The sequence below is a fragment of the Diaporthe citri genome (assembly GCF_014595645.1).
Source record: "Diaporthe citri strain NFHF-8-4 chromosome Unknown scaffold_7, whole genome shotgun sequence".
Classification (NCBI taxonomy): Eukaryota; Fungi; Ascomycota; class Sordariomycetes; order Diaporthales; family Diaporthaceae; genus Diaporthe; species Diaporthe citri.
In genome coordinates this window covers 1,103,682-1,123,124 of record NW_025064852.1, presented here as the reverse complement: position 1 = coordinate 1,123,124, position 19,443 = coordinate 1,103,682, and the positions used below count along the sequence as shown (strand labels likewise).

The 19,443-nt window shown below is 56.1% G+C and overlaps 4 protein-coding genes across 4 annotated transcripts; 3 read left to right on the top strand and 1 right to left on the bottom strand.

The window, feature by feature from the left end:
• Positions 1 to 136: 136 nt before the first annotated feature.
• Positions 137 to 2,977, top strand: INS49_013551 (uncharacterized protein; the record flags this gene model as incomplete). Its single annotated transcript, XM_043174248.1, has 4 exons — positions 137 to 478; positions 545 to 564; positions 955 to 962; positions 1,206 to 2,977. The coding sequence occupies 4 exons, from the start codon at positions 137 to 139 to the stop codon at positions 2,975 to 2,977; spliced, it is 2,142 nt and encodes a 713-aa protein (XP_043021193.1).
• Positions 2,978 to 3,896: 919 nt separating this feature from the next.
• INS49_013550 (uncharacterized protein) lies at positions 3,897 to 5,068 on the top strand (the record flags this gene model as incomplete). Its single annotated transcript, XM_043174247.1, has 4 exons — positions 3,897 to 4,142; positions 4,340 to 4,347; positions 4,399 to 4,472; positions 4,527 to 5,068. 4 exons carry the CDS (start codon positions 3,897 to 3,899, stop codon positions 5,066 to 5,068), a joined length of 870 nt encoding a protein of 289 aa, XP_043021192.1.
• A 68-nt stretch (positions 5,069 to 5,136) lies between these two features.
• INS49_013549 (uncharacterized protein) lies at positions 5,137 to 6,125 on the top strand (the record flags this gene model as incomplete). Its single annotated transcript, XM_043174246.1, has 2 exons — positions 5,137 to 5,958; positions 6,045 to 6,125. 2 exons carry the CDS (start codon positions 5,137 to 5,139, stop codon positions 6,123 to 6,125), a joined length of 903 nt encoding a protein of 300 aa, XP_043021191.1.
• A 2,958-nt stretch (positions 6,126 to 9,083) lies between these two features.
• INS49_013548 (uncharacterized protein) lies at positions 9,084 to 17,874 on the bottom strand (the record flags this gene model as incomplete). Its single annotated transcript, XM_043174245.1, has 15 exons — positions 9,084 to 10,037; positions 10,102 to 10,579; positions 10,670 to 11,010; positions 11,086 to 11,160; positions 11,235 to 11,528; positions 11,612 to 12,531; positions 12,633 to 12,729; positions 12,836 to 14,991; positions 15,120 to 15,584; positions 15,706 to 16,159; positions 16,227 to 16,339; positions 16,410 to 16,510; positions 16,568 to 16,662; positions 16,737 to 17,181; positions 17,255 to 17,874. 15 exons carry the CDS (start codon positions 17,872 to 17,874, stop codon positions 9,084 to 9,086), a joined length of 7,608 nt encoding a protein of 2,535 aa, XP_043021190.1.
• Positions 17,875 to 19,443: the final 1,569 nt, after the last annotated feature.

The following is a 19,443-nucleotide window of genomic DNA, read 5'->3' as shown; positions in this document are numbered from 1 at the left end:
ATCCTGGTAACCACAGCACCTGGGCAATAAGTGATGGAAGCACCGCCAGCCTCGGCCACGGCCACGGGAGGATGAATTCAACCGCATTTCCTGCGGACGCCTGCCGGCCTTGTACGCAGAAACTTGAAAAGTCACGATGCGCGACCTGTTGAAGCGGTCACGCAAACAAACATGTCCCTTCTCCAAGGATTTCACAATGGCGCCCGAGCAGAAGAAGAAGGACAACAAGCCAACCGCCGTCCAAGGACCGCGGCTTGAGCGCATCCCCCAGCCCTCGACCGTCCCCGTCGTAGGCAACCTTACCAGCTTGGACCTGGAAGGCCCCTCGCGCTCCTTTGCGCAATTGGCTTCCCGCTATGGCTCCATCTACAGACTGTCTTTCCCGGGGCAGGACTTGATCGTGGTTTCGAGCTGGAGGCTCGTAAACGAGGCTTGCGACGACTCGAGGTTCAAGAAGTCGATCCAAGGCGACCTCGAGGTATGTAAACATAGTCACTCACTTCGATATAATCATGACTATTGGGATTGACGATTCGGTGCATAGGAACTACGGAATGTGGCGCTGTCCGCGCCGCAGCAGGGTCCACAATAACTTTCCTGAATGCCAGAACCTCCAGCTCATCTTGTGCTGCATATTTCCGAGACTAGGCCACATCGAGCGACTTGCCTGCGGTTGGTGGTGGATATCTTGGCAATCACTTCTAATCCATACAAATAACTTGTTGAATCCAGTCAGTCTAGTTGATCGATCCATCACAGTCTTTCCAAGGCCACATCGTCGCCTCTCGTGCAACATTGAGTCTTATTTTCTTCACCAACAAAAATCGCTTTTGATCGAAGTCCAAACCCGCCTCCGAGATTTTTTGCCGTCTAATTATCGAGCACTTGAGTCTTATCACCGTCAGACTTGATGACTTCAACGCAAGGCAAGGGATCAGGTTCCACTGGGTCTAGTCAGCAGAGTACGAGCCCAGAGGCACCCCAACATGACCGGTGCGAGTTCTGTCCATTTGGAGCATCCCCGAAGCTCGAAACGATGCCATGGTACGAGCAAGTGAAGGAGTCGGCAGAACGTGGACATTGCCAGGCCTGTGCAGGGATCGTCAAATTCCTCAAAGCTCAGAGGCTAGAACCCGCCCAGCTCTATTACCACAGCCAACTCACTGGAAAAACTGGAATACAACTAGAATTGATGACTGATCCAGGTGTCAAAGGAGACTCTCCTCCTCTTGAGTTCTTCGTCGAAAACAAGGCACCTGCAGCGGAGGAAAATACAGCCCCCGGCCTTTGGCTGAATTTCGGCGAGATCCCGCGAATGCGCGCACCACCGGGCGACACCTCCAGCACGGCAGCGTTTGATACTCTGAGGCATTGGGTGTCTCGGTGCAAGGCAGAACACACGCAATGCAAACCGGCGGCAGACAGCTTGAAGACGCTGCCGGACCGAGTACTTGAGATCGAGAGCACCGAACCCCTACGCGTCCGACTCGTGGAGAACTGCACCCTACGTGCGGATTATGCATGCCTTAGCCACAGGTGGGGCCCACAGACGAGGCCAAACTCCCTCGTCAAAGACAATCTGGACCTCTACAAGGCAGAGGTGCCGGAAGATAAACTCTACCCTCTGGTGCGAGATGCTATAGTTGCGGTAATCAAACTCGACATCAACATCCGCTTTATCTGGATCGATTGCTACTGCATTATCCAGGACGACCCAGGGGACTGGGAGGTACAGGCAGCCAAAATGGGGCGCATCTACGAGAACGCGCTCCTCACAATTTCCGCTACCTTCTCCGAGGAGGGTCGCGGTATATTTTCCACCACGCCCAGTGAATTTGAAGCATTCCCAATCACCGAGATAGGAGGCGAGCCTGTATATATCCGGAAGCCACTTCCACACCCATGCGCCATTGACGTTTCAGGCCAGGAACAACTCCACGGCCTATCCCTCACGAGGGCGTGGGTCTTCCAAGAGCGGTTGTTGTCGAACAGATTTATCCACTTCACCAGCAGCGAGATATTCTGGGAGTGCCGCGAGAGCACGTGGTGCGAGTGCGACTCGGGGAAATCCAAGTGGGAAGGGCACCGGAGGGCAGGACCCCGGACGATCCTCGACCAGGCCTGGGACACCATCGCCGAGCAGTACAACGAGATGCAGCTGAGCTTCGAGAAGGACAGGCTCCCGGCGATAGCCGGGATAGCCCAGCGGCACGCGGAGCTGCGTGGGGGCTGGACGTACCTGGCGGGCCTCTGGAGGGAGAACCTGCCCTCTGCCCTGGCGTGGCGCAAGAGCGAGTGTGATGAGCCCAGGCCGCTCGAGCAGTTCGCCCCCACCTGGTCGTGGGCTTCGCTGCCCCGCGGGAGGGAACTCACCACTGCCCCCACCTGGACGTGGGCCTCGCTGCCCGTTGTGGGAGAACCCACCGGCGGCCCCATCACCGATTCTGCTGGATCTATGCGTCTCGTGCGATACGAGATCAATCCAGCCGCGGCGGACGCGTACACAGGTGCCAGGTGGACTGAGATCACGGTTGAGGGTTTTACGCTGGACCTGACGGTCTACAATGAATCGGACGGAGGCCTGGTTGGAAGGCACGAGGACGTTTTCCTCGAAATGAGGGCAGACTTCAAGACTGACCCGGACGACGACACCAAGTTCCGCGCCGTGCCGGACGGCTCGAGGTGTCTGCTTCTCCTCCTGTTTGACGATGGCAAAACAGACGACTGGGCTGACCTGTTCGGCATTGTGCTGATGCAGAAGAGTAGCGGCGCTGGTGCGGGGGGCGCAAAGTTTGAACGCATCGGATGCTTCGACTTTGGCAGTGGTTCTTACGTGGACGACACTGGCATCTACGATGAGTACTGCGGCGGTAGCTTCCTGCACTTCACTTATGGCAACCCGGTGTATGTAGCGAACCCAGCTCCATTTCAGTGGGTTCTGGACAAAGCCAAGACGAGACAGGTTACACTTGTTTGATTACGAGTCCTTTTATATGAAGTAGATTGCGCACAATTCGATTAGCAACGTGCTCACGTCCAGCGCGATAATGGCACTCGGTTCTGCATATTTACAGCAGACGAAAATTATCTTGAGTATAAGAGAAAGGACGCGCATTACTCTTTAGTACATATGACATAATCACTCGTATCGGTATCAACAAAGCTGTTGAACCAACAACCATTCTTAGCTGATCTCTGCGCTCTGAAGCCCAGCAAGACCGGACAGACACAATGGCGGACCGAGCGACAAAAGCCCTTTCCCAGATAAGGAGTGAGAGGATTCGATGTCAGGGCATGAGCATGTCATGAGCCGTGGCAAAGTACGATGGCTAAATTGGGCATGGAAGTCGTCATAAATTGCGACCTCGTAGGGGGATGGAACTTGTTTGATTGCAAGTAAGTGGGGAGACACAAAAGAGATGATGGGCAAGGAAAGTTGCCGAGCTTTCTGGTGATATGCAATTCCAGGTCGAGGGAAGGACCCTTGGGTTTTGTGACCAAGAGCTGTTGGTGCCGTAACCGACAACACCGGGATGTGGTGCTGGAGGTCCTTTTGGTTGCATGTTGTGTGGCTCAACGGACAGCAGGAATGGCGACCCTGGCCCTATAGTATAAAGCGCTACACCAGATGAGATGGGGCTGTGCCGCCGAGCTGCTGATGTGCGAGTGCATAGAGAACGGAAAATCGACTAGTTGCGATTCGGCAAGCCACTGCAGCCGCGGGGCATTGCTGTGAGCCCAACCAACATGTCGTCGGCGGTGACTCACGGCCGCCTACACTTTTGATATAGAGTGTATAACATGATCGCTATCACCAGCAGTCACCAAAGCTGCTGGCTCGACAACCATTCTCAGCTTTATCTGTGGTGTCCCCATCCCACCAAGTCCCGGACAAAATGGCCGGCCCAGCGCCAGAAGCCATCGCCAAGCTCGAGCTTGACAAAGAGACAGGGGAGATGGTCTCGAAGAATGAGCTCAAGAAAAGGATCAAGAAGCGGGCCAAGAGGGAAGCGGCAGCAGCGGCGCGTGCGGAAGAATTTGCGGGAGACAGAGCTCCAGAACCAAGTCCGACGACGGCAGCCCAGGAGAGCGTAGGCCCGCCCGATCCGGACGTGGTGTTCGGGCAGGGCTGGCTGTCGGACGTGTACAGAGAGCGAGCAGGCCGGGAGGTGGTCACGAGGTTCCCGCCGGAGCCGAATGGGTACTTACATTTGGGCCATGTGAAGGCTATCGCTGTGAACTTCGGGTTTGCGCGTTATCACCATGGCAGGACTGTTTGTTTCTGCCCCCTCAGATGCCACGGGCTTCTTGTTTGTATCACGAACTGACATGCCTGCAGATTCTCAGGTGAGCTATGTCGACTCGGTATACTGTGGCTTTGTATTGACTTAACGCCAGGTTCGATGACACGAATCCTGGGAAGGAGGAGGGGAAGTATTTCGTTGAGATAGAGAAGACGATCAAGTGGCTAGGTTTGATTTATACTTCGACTGACAATCAGTGCATGTTCTGATCCTCTTCCGCAGGCTTCGAGCCACCAGCCGTGACCTACACTAGCGACAACTTCCAGAGGCTATACGAGCTTGCAGAGAAGCTGATCGGGCTCGGAAACGCCTATGTCTGCCACTGCAACAAAGTCGAGACCAGGAAGCAGAGGGGAGGCAAAGACGGCAAGGAAGGGCCGCGCTACCGCTGCGAACACGCAGGGCAGAGCGCCGACGTCAACCTACAGAAGTTCCGGGACATGAGAGACGGCGCGTATAAACATGAAAGCGCCTTCCTCCGCATGAAGCAGGATATGGACAATCCAAACCCGCAGATGTGGGATCTCGTCGCGTACAGGATCCCTCCTGCTGATGAGGCTCATCACTACCGCACCAAGGACAAGTGGAAGATCTACCCAACATATGACTTTGCGCACTGCCTATGCGACAGCTTCGAGGGTATCACGCACAGCCTCTGCACCACCGAGTTTTCTCTATCTAGGGAGAGTTATGAGTGGCTCATTGGCACCCTCGGTGTCTACGAGCCAATGCAGCGAGAATTCGGCAAGTCAGCTCCACTGTAGTGGCATAATTTACTGGGCCTAGACTGATACTTGTACCGCTAGGCCGTTTCAATATCAACAACACCATTATGAGCAAGCGTGCGCTCGTCGAGCTGGTCACCAAGAAGTACGTCAGGGGCTGGGACGATCCCCGCCTCTACACCCTCGCCGCCCTCCGCCGCAGGGGCGTCCCCCCGGGCGCCATACTGGCCTTCATCAACGAGCTCGGCGTGACCACGGCCAAGACCACGACCCAGGTGTCGCGTTTCGAGCAGGCGATCCGCAAGTACCTGGAGACGTCCATCCCCCGCGCGATGCTCGTCCTGGACCCGATTCCGCTGGCCATCGACGGGTTCGAGGACCTCGCCGTGACGGAGGTCGAGGTCCCATTCTCGGCGAAGGACCCGTCCATGGGCACTCATACGCTGCGGCTCACGCGGACGGTGTACGTGGACAGGTCTGACTTCAGGGAGGACCCTGACGAAGACTTCTTCCGCCTCGCGCCGGGGCGGGCGGTCGGACTCCTGGGGTTCCCGGGGGCACACGTCACCGTTACGGCGTTCACGAAAGGTGCCGATGGGCGGGTTGACGGGATCCGGGCCGTCATAGACGGTGGTAGTTCACGTAGGCCCAAGGCGTACATCCACTGGGTCCCGGATGGCTCGACGACCGTCGAGGTCCGCGTGCCGGGGAGACTCTTCAGGTCAGATGACCCTGCGGCTGCGCCGGGGGGCTTTCTGGAGGACATTAGTCCTGATAGTGAGACTACGTACCACACCGCCATGATCGAGGCAGGGTTTGAGGAGATCCGCCGGTCAGGACCGTGGCCCAGGGAGGCTGGCGGGGCAGAAGACCAGGAGGCCATCGGCCCGGAGAACACAAGGTTCCAGGCCATGCGTCTCGGTTACTTTGTGAGTCACTCCAACTTCACTGACTGACTCACTGTTCCAGTCACCATGCTCGTGAATATCCGGCTGACGGGGAGGTGCGTCCTCAGGCAATTGACAAGGACAGCACGAGTGAGCGCACCGTCCTGACACGGACCGTGTCGCTCAAGTCGGATGCAGGGAAGGACTAAAATGCCGCCGGCGTGACAAGCAATTTGACTGTATTGTAACGGCATATGAATAGAAAACGAAGCAGAAATGCCTTAGTATATTAACCTGAACCATTTGTCCTGCTTACCCTCGCTCCTTTGGAGAGCTTCACCATGCATGCACCCATGTACGTAATAGTCCCCAAGAAAAGTGTACTCATCAGGCGTTGATGTCGGTCGTAAAGCGTACGGCGTCGAGCCTCCGTACAGCACACAGATAGTGTCGTCTTCCTCAAGGTTTGGCGGCCCGACGCCCATGGATCCTTCGTCTGTAATGAAAATAGACCTGGGCGCAACTGAGATCATAGCGCCCCTGTCAAAGCGATGGCAAGCTTCAGGGTCCCAGGCCATCAACATTCTGCCAACCCGTTCGTCCGCACTTGAGCGGTCATTCAAGACTCTGGGACAAAAAACTAATAACCAATTCTTAAGATCTTCAAACCAAATCATTGCCTCTGCGCCTAGATCACGAGGACCTCTTGTCGAAAGAAAGTCGATGTTCGCGTCGAAGACGGTCCGAGCCAGCTGAAGATAAGCTTCAACAGCTTTGACATCGTTTGGGTCCCTCGATCGTAAGAATCCAATAGCAACGAATGCGCAGAAGTCATCTAGTACCTTCTCGTCTGCATTTTAAGCAGAGGGCGTCTCGTCCACATGAGAGTAATTGCCCAAAATGATACAACAAGCCAGCTCCTTGACGCGATTCACAAATGAGTCCCGGGATACTTCCTCAGGCTTTATGAAACCGCTTGCCACCAAGCGAGAAATCATCTCCGGAAATATTTGAACCGCCTGGCCATCAAAGATGGATCGGAGAACTTTGGATGTTATGAGTGCCATTCCCTTTCCTTTGACCTTGAGCACCCTTGACTCTTTCTGCGGGTCAATCAAAGCTTCAGAGCTTCCAGAAGTGTTGAATCCTCTCTTCCTCAGGTCAGGGGCGGGTGCTGGCGCATTCCAGCGTGGCACCCAAGAAGGAGTGTCACCACGATTTTGGTCGTCGTGTGTGACGCCTGACAAGATGTTGAGGTTCCTTTCCGCTCTGATGGCGTATCGTGCAAAGCCCTCAAAGACATCCCTTTCATTCTTCTAATACTCAATTGGAACCTCTTCTCTACCATCGGCGACTCCAGCTAGCGCGAATAATTTATCCCTTGAATCCGTGCTTTTCAATAACCTAATATTCCGGGAAACATCATAGAATTTCCTTGATATCGCGTAGCGAGAAAGCTCATATCCCAGATAAATGTCCAAGATCTTTGGGTGAGGTACAGAGAAATAGGGTTCGTCGGGTAATGGGTTGTTGGGCATGTCGAAATGTTGAGTGAAAAGCCAATCCATCGCTTCTGAGAATGATTTCCAGCTTATCACCCCTCCTTCGAAGATGATTAGAGGTTCGCGAGCTTGAATGATTTCTTGTATGACCCAAACTCGGTCGAAGCACGGCAGCAACAACATTTTCCTCAACGCAAGCCATGAGTCGTCGGCTAAGTCGGGAAGGCCTAGGTCGACTAGTTCTGTTCTTTTGGGGAAGCACCGGGATCGGGGAGGACGCGAGCGCGAAAGAAGATCCATGTTGTCGATCTGAGTGAGCAGGCGCTTCACGGGAGCAGCCAGATCGTGGGAATCTTCTCCGAGACTTATGAGTACTGTCGCAGCCCGGCGATAGATGTCCTGCATAACGCTGACTTGCTGGTTACGTTCCTTCTTGTCCTTCTGATTGATGCAAATTTGGTCGATCCAGACTAGCTGGCAATGAGGCATACGTGCAGTGGCTTGATCATCAACAGAAATTTCGAAACGGCGCTGCTTGCGCACGGCGATTAGTACTGCATACAGACTCTGTGTGATCTGCAGGCTTCCCCCAGAACACAAAATTGTCTTGTCTGGGGCACCGTTTCCACAGACGTAACTCAAAGCGTTGTATTTTGGTGCTTCAGCCAGAGCATGCGTCTCCAAGGTGCAGCGGATGATGCCGTCAGTACTATCCGGCAAGATCGCAAGAAGGCGTAAGTGATGTTGATCGAGTTGTGAATCGTATTGAAACTCCGTGTGGGCTGTGCCAGGGGTGATTCGTCTTCGTCGTGTCAAGAACACGCTGGCTCGCGCCGCCTGGAGAGCCGTCGAGGTTAGACATGTCGCTTTCTGCGCCTGGTGCCAGTGCTCCGGGTAAAGCCATGCTGTTCCCTGAAGTCGCATGCAGAAATAATTTGGTACAAAGGTAGAAACGCAGACGTTTGCTGACGAGTGTGCGGTATTTGTGACTGACCCGGCACTTCATGAGCAGCAAGGCTTTTTGTAGTGTATGTGTATTTACATCGTGGGCTGTCCCCACCGGATCGGAAAATGCCGTTGTGATTTTTTCAGCCGCATCGATCGGCATTTTTGTGGCGTTGCGTATGCAATCCAGTGCAGTACATCAGGGTTTCTCGGCCATCTTCCTTCCAGTCATTGACAAAAAGGCAGGAGTGTGCAGAGGTGGCAGAAGTGGAGGAGAAGCGTGCATGGACGAGATGCGAGACCAGACCAGCAGCACATCCTCGACTAGGCGTTACTTCCCGGAAAAGCAAGTGGGATTGCTGTTTTCAAGTGAAGCAGACTGGCCCTACTGCTTTGCACGAGACAGGTCTTTTAGTTGTACAAACTGGGATAGAGCAAAAAGACGAAGAACCTGACGAGACTGGAACCCTTGTACAAATACGCCAAGAATTGAATCCCTTCTCTAGGTAAGATTGCCTCTATTCGATCTTCCTAACGGAGCGCATTCCCAGCTCCGAGATCTCGCTAGAGCACACCAGCAACACACTGATTCCTCCAGACGTCTCTGATCACAACATCACAGGGTATCATTGTTCGAATCGCTTAGGTCACGACTCTCTGCGAATCCGACAGGATTATTCATTGCCGGAGGTCCCTCTCCGTCAAAGATCCTAGATCCTATCATCGTCTCGCCTGAAACTTCTCAACCAACTTCCCCTGAACCGTCTCGCCCAGCCGGGCCAGGCTCTCGGCGCGCACGATCTCCAGCACCGTCACCTCGGCCCCGATCCTCCTCCGTATCCAGTTCTTCAGCTCGATGCTGACCAGCGAGTCGATGCCGACGGCCCCCAGCGGCGCGTCGAGGTCCAGCTCCCCCTCGGCCCGCATCATGAACCCCAGCAGCGTCCTGCCGACCTCGCGCGCGAGCAGGGCCGCCGCCTCCCCGGACTTAAGTAGTGCCATGTCGGACGCGATGTCGCGGAGGAACCTGCTCAGCTCCTCCCCGGAGGCCGAGTCCCCCGGGGCGGTGGCGTCGGCCCCTGCGCCTTGCTCGATGTTTCGGTAGACGAGCATGCGCGGGTCCTTGCGCCACGGTGTGCGGTTGTTGGGCGAGGTGATGGGCAGCAGCGAGCGCAGGCCGGTCCCGAGCTGCGATTGCTGGACGTGGCGGAAGGTCCCGGGATTCAACGATACCTGTTTCTTGCTGTTGTCTCGTCGTACTGCCGTGGCGTCTGACGAAGCTGGCCTCGAACGCCTGAGCATGAGCTCCAGGCAGTCCAGCAGCTCCGGCTCCCTCATGATATACTGCCCTGTGGCCCTCAGGGAGTCCAGCACGGAGGGGTTCTCGCTCACGTAGCCGACGTCTCCGACGACGCCGATGTTGACAACGCTTGCTGCCAGGCCGAGAGAGTGGCGGTACGAGACGAAGGCGTCCAGGAAGGTGTTGCCGGCGTTGTAGTTTGCCTGGCCCCACTGGCCCGTCATCGCGCCGAGAGAACTGAAGAGGAGGAAATGGTCGACCGGCTGGTCGGCCTGCTCGTGGAGGAGGGCGTTATGCAGGTTCCACGTCCCCTGGATCTTGGGCCGGGATGCCGCCGTCCATTGGGCCCAGGACATGTCGTCGAGGCTTGAGTCCTGTGGCACACTTTGCTTTAGGGTCTTGAACGTAACAAGGGAAATGAGTCTCATTGAAGCTCACCTGCAAAACCATCGATGCTTGCAAAACGCCGACGATAGGCTTGCCCGCCGCTTTGATGGCGCGCACCACGTCTTCGTAAATAGTCACGTCTCCAGACACTCTGGCGACTGTGCAACCCAGACTCTGGAGTTCCTGGACAAATGGATCGTCATCAACTGAATTCCCGGCCGAGCGTGAAAAGAACACCAGATGTCTTGCGCCTTTCTCAACCAGCCAAGTAGTGATGGAGCGACCGAGCCCGCCGAGTCCACCCACGAAGAGGTACGCGCCATCGCCTCGAAGACACAAATCATCATTCCCTGTCTCCGAAGGGAGTTCCGCGGGGTCATGCGGCATGCTCACAACCAACTTCCCTATGTGGTCTCCTTTCTGCATGGTCCGGATTGGGTCTGAGATTGTGCAGGCACTGAACGTCTTCATGGGGTGAATCGGCTTGATGTAGCCCTGTTGATAGAACTCGACGGCGCGACGCAGGAGGCTGACCACGTAGTAAGTATAACCAATCAAAGCAAGACACACTTGGGCAGGCCTGGCGAAGAATCCCAGAACTCTTCGTAGGAACACTTACCTTTTCGTCACAAGCGGCCGCTCCTCGCCGAGATGCGACAGGTCAAAGCCCACGAACGCCCGGTTCGACAGGAATCCCTCCATCGCCAGCTTCCCCTGGCCCACGAAGTCGCGGCGTCCGATCTCGACGAACGTGCCGCACTCGGCGACACAGTTCCACGACGCGTGTAGAAGCTCGCCAGATAGGGCATTGAGAACGACGTCGACGCCTCTGCCTCCTGTTGCCTGTTTGACGCCGGAAAAGAAGCTGGCATCGCGCGAATTGAAAATTCTGTGGCGCGGGATTCCAAAGTTGGCCGTGAGGAAGTCGATTTTCTCCTGGGTGCCAACCGTGCAGTAGATCTGTGCAGTTCGTTGGTGTAAGCTTCAATGAACACAGGAGGGCGTGCAGAAAGGGAACTTAGAGAATTCACTTACCTCGGCACCAACCATCTGAGCAATTTGAATTGCTGCGATTCCCACGCCACCAGCCGCCGAATGAATTAGAACGGACTGAATATTATCATCACATTGTCAGTGTTGTTCAAAGCCGGATATCATCCGAAATTGCTCGAGGCCGCACTCACCATCCCTTCAGATAGCCTTGCAGCATCAAGTAGACAGTATATGGCCGTGCTGTACACCACCGGCATGCTTGCTGCTTGCTCGAACGTCATGGTGTCCGGAGCGGTGACGCAAAGGTGCTCCGAAACGTCCATACTTGTGGTGAATGATCCGCTGGAGCACACAACCACGCGGTCGCCCACGCGGTGCTTGGAAACACCGGGTCCTACATGCGTGATGACACCACTGCATTCGCAGCCCAGGCCTCTTCCTATGGCGGACGGCTCGGCGACAACTCCCACCGAGATAAGCACGTCCTGGTTTGTCTTCTGTCAGCCTCATCCCGACCACAGCTGTGATAACATCCTGCGGGAACATTAACGAGTGTATCTCTTCTCACCTTGAAGTTCATCCCGACAGCCATAACCTTCACCCTCACCATACCAGCACCCAAGCTCGGTTCCGGCATCTCCTTCCAAAATAAAGTGCTGGCCAGACCGGCTCGGTGCTGCTCCAGCTTTTTGAACACCCCCAGAGAGCCCCTATCCTGCCCTTCAGACACACAAGCCTTGAGCTCCCCCGGGACCCTGACAAAATGGTACCGGCCAGTGAGCACCTTGCCACCGGCCACAGCCCACTCAGCCTCGGGGCTCACAGGCTCCTCTCCAGACGAGCGGCGCTTTTGGAACTCGGCCAGGACGCCCGGTACTAACGAGAGCGCGCCCGGAGAGAAGTCCTCCAACTCCAGCGTCGCAAAGTCGATGTCCGTCTCGTTGCGCAGCACGCGCGCTGTGCCGATCGCAGGAGCGTGGCGCGGGTCGGCACAGCCTACTTGGCTCGCGCCCGTGGCCCAGAGGATACCGCACTGTTTGCTGCTTGCCTGTCTGAGCAGTTCTTGGAACTGCGCGAGCTGCTCCTCCGTGAGGTCGTGGAAAAATGGCCGAGTGATGTCGAGTGCCGCGATGATATCCTGACTGGGCGGCAGGACGTCAGAGCTCTTGCCGAACGGGCGAGAATCAACAGCGAACCCGGCGGTCTGGAGCTCGGCGGTGAGGTTCTCGAGGGCCTGCCCCTTGGGGCTGTCGCCGAGGTGCAGCAGCGTCACACGCTTGTGGACCTCGACAGCCTCGGCCGGTGCGGCGATGATGTTGTTGTTCAGGTAGCCGTCGTACGCGACCGTCCCTGCGCCCGCGAACCCGGCCCGGCGGAGCTCTGCGTCCCAGCGCTCGCTGCTGATGTATGGCTCTATGAGGCGCCCGTCGTCTGCTCCGAGCCACCACCCTGGGAGGACGCCCATGACCATGTTGATCCATTTGGTCTCTGCAGCCCTTTGGTCAGCCCGATCCTGGGAGAGATTTCTCGTTCACCGCCCCTATTTGGGTGTGAGCGGGGGGGGGGGGGGGTGGTTGGAAAAGACTTACTGGGAGACAGCTCCTGCAAGAAGAGCTTGCCACGGGGGTGCAATAGCTTGCGGACATGCGACAGAGTTTCGTTGATGACGGGCGTGGCATGGAGAACCTGCGGTTGTGGCGGTTCAGCAAAGCGCACCTGTGCCTAGGCACCAGCAAGAAGCCCAAGATGGGTTTTGGAATTTGCAACCGGCGGGGGGGGGAGGGGGGCTCACATTACAAGCAACAATAAAGTCGAAGCTCTCCGGCTCGAAGTCCTGCTCCAACGGGTCCTTGGAAATATCAAGGACCGCGTACTCAACAGCTGCATAGCCCTTGAACCGCTCCCTGGCCGCAGGGAAGAAGCCCGCAGACACGTCGGTGTACGTGTACGAGGAGTACATGCGCTCGCCATAGGCGGACTGGAGGGCGGGCAGGACGGTCGCCGTGGTGCCGCCGGTGCCGGCGCCTATCTCCAGGACCCTGAGGTTGGGCTTCCGGTGGGCCTCAAGGTCGAGGAAGGTGGTGTAGTCCGAGTTCTGCATGAAGTCGTAGAGGTCGTGCAGCACGTTCCCTTCCAGCAGGAGGGCCAGGACGTCGGTGGTGCCGTCGAAGATGGAGACGCAGTCCTTTGTGATCCTGTGGATCGCCTCGGCTGCGGCGTGTGCCTCTGTTTGCATGAGCTGGGCGTGTAGTGAGGCGATGGTGTTCTCACGAGCTTCCGAGTCCATTCTGGCTACTCTCTCGTCTTCTTCCGGCGACAAGTATTTTCCGGCCGTAATTTCGGCTGCGACACTTTTCAGCCAGTCGCGATATTTGTCAAGATGGCCTCGGGTTGGAATAACCCCCGCAAGAAGATGGCCTGTGTCAAGCATGCATATCGCTGAGAACCGGTCCAGAATAGCATGAACCTCTCGCCTGTCTTTGGCCTGGCGTATCAAGGGTGTAGGATCCATGAGGTTGATATCCTCCTTCCACTCGAGCTCGACAGCAGCGTGTAAGTCTTCCTCATCATCGTTGCCAGAGTCCCCGATGAACGACATCTGCACTCCTTCCACCCGTACGACCAACTCGCCGTTCGAGACAGCTACCGCGTCGCCAATGTACGCGTTCCTCGGAGACTCTGATGCTGTGATACGCATAGTCATCTCAGGCGATGCCGGCGGGCGGACGTACATCTCCTCGATGTACGACGGGATCCCAACGGCTCCCATCCGCCGCGTGAGTCCGTGGCTCACGGCCGGTGCCACGGCCTGCAGGACACAATCGAGCGTGGCGGGGTGTATCGCGTACGGCGACTCCCCGTCGCGGACATCGTTGGTCACGCTTGCGACAAGCTGGGGCTCCTGGGTACCAGCAGTGATGTCCCTGAGGCCGATGAACCGCGGTCCATATTCGATACCTATCGACCGGAATTTCCGATACCAAGCCTTGGCCGATGCGATGCGAGGGAGAGGGGCGATGTCTGGAGGCACGGTAAGCCCCCGCTCCGGCCCTGGGCCTGCGCGGACCTCGCCCGACGCGTGCTTCAGCCAGCCGCCGTTCTGGTGGCTGGATATGCTGAAACTGTACCATTCCGACTCAGACGAGCTCGTCAGCGGTATCTTGTGCATCTGGGTGACCACCTCGAGGGCCGCCGCGTCCTGTGTCAGGATCATGGCCGCCTTGATATGCACCCGCCGCGCCGTGAAGTCGCCGGCGCCCGTGAGCTGCCGGACCGCCTCGCCAGCCATGGCGATGTAGCCGACGCCCGGGAAGACGATGTCCCCGGATATCTCGTGGTCCTTGATCCAGGGCACGACGTCCAGGCGGAGCAGGTTCCGCCAGCTGGGGGCGTGGTCGGTGCTCTCCAGGACCCGCGAGCCCAGGATGTCGTGGTGCGGGAACTCGCGGAGGCGCCACTCGCGCGCCAGGCGGCTCTCGTTCCAGAGGGTCTCCTCATAGTGCCACGGGTACAGAGGCAGGTCGGTCAGGAAGGTACCGTCAGTGCCGAAGATGGCGCCGAGGTCCAGACCGTGGTTCAACGACCAGAGCTCCCCCAGGGCTCTGAGAAGGCTGGCGTGGGAGTCTTGGCCCCGTGTCAAGACGCTTGTGTACTCGGCGTTCGCTGCGTTGGCAGCTTTGAAGATCTGACGTACGGGACCGGCCAGGGACGAGTGTGGCCCTATCTCGACAAAAGTCTTGCGTCCTGGCTCGAGAAGGATCTTGTCGACGGCAGTGGAGAACCGTACGGGCGAGGTGAGGTTATCAACCCAATACTGCGTGCCGAGCTCGGCGCCATGGGATATTTTTTGACAGGTTACGCTGGAATAGAATGACACTCGCGGGTCCTTCGGCGTGCTGACGTCCGGCATGAGGTGCAAATATTGCGATGCTAGTTCCTTCATATGATCTGATGGTAGACAGATTAGTATCCATTCTGAGTATGACTTGCAAAACCGGAGCATGCAAGCGCCCAATGAGTAAAATGGGAAGCCGGAAGATTGCGAGAAAAGATGTTGGAAATCATCAGTTACGTACGCGAGTGGTAAGCCCTGTCAACCCGAAGAGCACGAACGAACACATCCGGGTTCGCATCCTTGATCCTCTGCATGGCTCGCTCGACAGCCTCCTGGTCGCCAGTGATTGTCGTGCTCTCGGGACTGTTCTCACAGCCGACCAACACCCCCTCAGCCAGGTACGGCCGGACCTGGTCCGGCCCAAGGCCGATCGCAGCCATGCGGCCCGACGTTGTCTTGGTGTTCCCGGCTTCTTCCAGCATGACTTTTCCGCGGTAGTAGGCCACCGCGATCGCGTCATCTGCCGAGATGGAGCCGCACGAGTATGCCGCGGCGATCTCGCCGCTCGAGTGCCCGACGACCATGTCGGGCCGTACGCCGTATTGCTCGAGGAGCTGGACGAGCGCCACCTGGATGGCCGTGCTGCAGGGCTGTGACAGCTCTGCCTGGTTGACGCGACTAGTCTTCTTGCCGGCCAACATCTCACCTGGCAGGGAATCAGCATAGGTAATTGAGCCTCAGCCATTTCTTCGCATGGAGGTGTACGCGTAGGGGTGTATTGATGGGTTCTTCTCAGTCGTTTGGTAGTCAGGGGTCTCTTCGCTCACCGATTAAACTCCACGTTGGTCCATCTGGAAGCCCATGCAAGAAATCATCCATGGCTTGAAGACTATCCCGGAATTCGGGGACATTCAAGATTAGTTCCTTGCCCATCTCAGCCCACTGGGCTCCCTGGCCTCCAAATACAAAGACTGTCTTGGGAGGCTCGCGTGGAAGAGGCCGTGATGAGTACATAGGGCTCCAGTCCCCAGCTCCATCTGTGACGACGAAAGCTCGCTGGGTCAATGCTTCCCGCTTTGATCCCAATGAGTAGCTCATGTCCGAAAGGCGCGACGGATTAGAGAGGTGATAGGACTGATGATCTTCAACCGTCTTCTTCAACGCCTTTGGGTGCTTCGCTGAAAATAATAGAAGTTGAGGCCTAATCTTGTGGTAAGGGACGTCCGAGTTCTGGGGTGGCTTTTTCTCGACACCGAATGATGCCGCAGATGAGAGCACCACCTAGTGGGCATCTGAGTCAGCCTTTCCTTACAAGCTTCCGTGGGTGGGATTGTTGTCATTAACTTACGTGGGCGTTTGAACCTCCAATCCCGAAGCTGTTCACTGCGACGACGTGGTCACGGTCCTCCGGCCAGGGTAGAGCTTCGGTGGGGACCGTGAGCTTGCGTTCTTCAAAGGGGACTGCGGCCTGGTTAGCAGACAATCTTAAGAGCCGTTCAAGTCTTAACCACGCGATGTGATGGTTTCTTACTCCTGGGGTTTGGCGTTTTGAAATTCAGATTCGGCGGAATGGTCTCATTTTCCAGTGCCAAGGACATCTTTAACAGACTCGACAGCCCTGAGGCGCCCTCACTGTGTCCCAAATTCGTTTTCACCTTAATAACTATTAGCGCCAGCTTAGTGACATACGAGAGCGTTGGGAGTTTGTAAGTTACCGATCCTATGTATACGCCGTTGTCGCCAAAGACATTGGCCACCGCAAGTGCCTCGATGGGGTCGCCGACCTGAGACAATTCCCCGTTGTCAGCCAAAAAGTCAAGCGCCAGAGCGAGAATATCCAACAGTAGTGCTCACATACCGCTGTACCAGTACCATGACACTCCACCATGGCAGTCCTGGAGAGGTCCGAGATCCCAGCGAGCTCATGGCCGCGCCTAATCAAAGCCTCGTGGGCGGCCGTGTTGGGTGCGGTGAGGGTGGAAGACCTGCCGCCGGCATTGACGCACGTCGACCGGATGACAGACCGCACCGGGTCCCCGTCCCTGAGGGAATCGCTCAGCTTCTTCACGTAGACGGCGGACACGGCCTCGCCGCGGGCGTAGCCGTCTGCGTCTGCGTCGAAGGTCCGGCAGAGCGCGCCGGGCGAGAGGACCCCCTGCTCTTGCATGGTGAAGGTCGTCCGCGGGGAGTAGATGATGTTGGCACAGGCCACGACGGCGGACTCGCACTCGCCGGAGTATATGGCCTGGCAGGCGTCGTGGAGGGCGGTGAGTGAGGAGGAGCACGCGGTCCTGATTGTCACACTGTTCCGTGGTGTAAGCGTCTCACAGTTTGTTGCAACCATGCAGCTCGAAACCGGGACCTTCCAACACATACCTGGGACCCATGAATCCAAATTCGTAGTGGATACGGTTAGCAGACATGTAGTCACCATACCCCGTGAGGCGGTACATATGATAGTGCTGGGTGTCGCGGCCATCCAGCTCCATCCAGTCGCCCTCAAAAGTGCCCACGTACACGCCGACCTTGCGGCCCCGAAGCTCGCTGGGCTTCTGTCCGGCACTCTGCAGGCATTCGTAGACGACTTCCAGGGTCAGCCTCTGCTGGGGATCCATGGCCTCAATTTCTTCCTTCGTCATTGACCAGAAGGACGAGTCCGTGTTGCCCAGGTCGATGCCGTCGAGGAAGTAGCCGTACTTGCTGGGCGTGTGGCCGAGCTTGCCGGGCCCGCACCAGGCGTCGGCGTTGTAGCGGTCCTTGGGCACCTCGCAGCGGCCGCTGCGCCCGTTGTAGAGCATGTCCCAGAATCCTGCGGCGTCTTTGATGCCGCCGGGGAGCCTCATGCCCATGCCGCAGATAGCCACGGGCTCAACCATTGGCTTTTCGGGGGCGATTCCGTTCTGGAGGCCGTTGGTGATGGCTGGACTCTGTCCGTTCTGGCCCTGCGCCATGGCCGGCACGGCATTGTTGTCGGTCTCATTTTCAGAAGTGCTCATGACTGCACATAGACTTGCTGGTTAAGGAGCCTAAACTGAAAGCTTTGCAAAAAAGGGATTTTGATACAGAAAGAATTCGGTGAGCAAATTTGAAGGACAGCAGGTCTCACTTATGAAGAAGCCAGATTTTGAACAGCAAAGGATTCATACCTGGCAAGGCGTCCGGAATGGCCCGTCTTGCTGTAAGCTGAAGAACCAATCCCATTTCAGAGTTCTACGTTTGTAGATCACTAAATGGGCACTCTCACAACACGGGAGTACAGCCAAGCATAGTCAGCTCCCCAGACCAGCCAATGGCCGGGCCTTTGGATAACATACTCAGACGAAATGTTCTACAATGTCGAAGATCTGCTGGTTGCGCCAAGGATCTGGCTGCTGACATACAGGATCTAGTGGGTGTCTGTGTAAGCCGCCTCGTCTGGATCGGAACTGGGCCGGCACAAATACAGTCTCGCACGCTGCTGACAGGGCAAGATAGAGAATTGATACTTTGAAGTACAACATAATACTTTTGAAGATCCCGAAGCATCCGGGTCTTGCAGTTATGGAAGCAAGCTGACTACGACTTTAAACGCTGGGGCCAGACGTATCGCCGTCTAATGTATACGTAGGTATCTTGATCCACATAAATATCAGCTCGAGAGCATTTGGTGGTTGGTGCTTACGTTCGCGTTCTGTCTTGCAACCAATCAATTTGAAGCTCAACACATATTGAATAGGATGACTCACATTTACACGACTACTAGTCCATGGGTCATGAATACAATAACCAGTCCACGCTGCAAATCTGGGATCATCTTTATATCACCACCTTATTTATTTAGATGTTAAAGCAAACAACAGCGTTTGGTGGTAAGACCCTGGCGCTACATGTAAATTGCGTGCTATAGGGGTAAAATTAAAGCTGCCGATAGCAGAGAGAGCGCAACGGCTACCGATTCTGAGTGCCTGGACAACAATCAAGCCAGACGACTCGTTTAATGTTTTCTCTCCTAGTCAGCCATTCGACTCGGATACTCTTAATGTCCCAAGTCCCAAGTCCCAAGCAAGAGTATGAGTATGCTGCTTTCCACTTCTTGCGAAGCTCTTTTCTTTTTTCTTTGCTGCCCCTTGGTTGGTAGCCTGTCCGCCCAAGAATAGGGGCCGTTGAAATCTGTTCGAGGACTGAGCAATGTTCGTTATTATGTGGAAGGTTTCGGATTGCCAAAAAGAGCAAAGCTATGGCGAAGTTCACGCCGTTTCCACCGTTGTGGAGTTCGTCAAATGGGCAGCAGAGCTTGGTTAGCAAATCACCAAGAGTGCCGCAACACTCCATTACCTCATTAGCAACTTCGAAAGTATCGACGGCGGTGAACCTAGACGCAAGAAATGGGGAAACCTAGCGTCTGCAAATCGAAGTTCGGCTGAGATATTATTATGCCCAAGAACAATGGCGTGCCGGCCCTCGGGGATGACTGTTTCAATTTTGTCAATGAAAGTTGTAGGCTTGATGACTACTGTGTTCCCTGCAAGACATTTCCGTCAAGATTTTGTGATATACCTTAGCCCAGAAGAATACGACTTATTGCT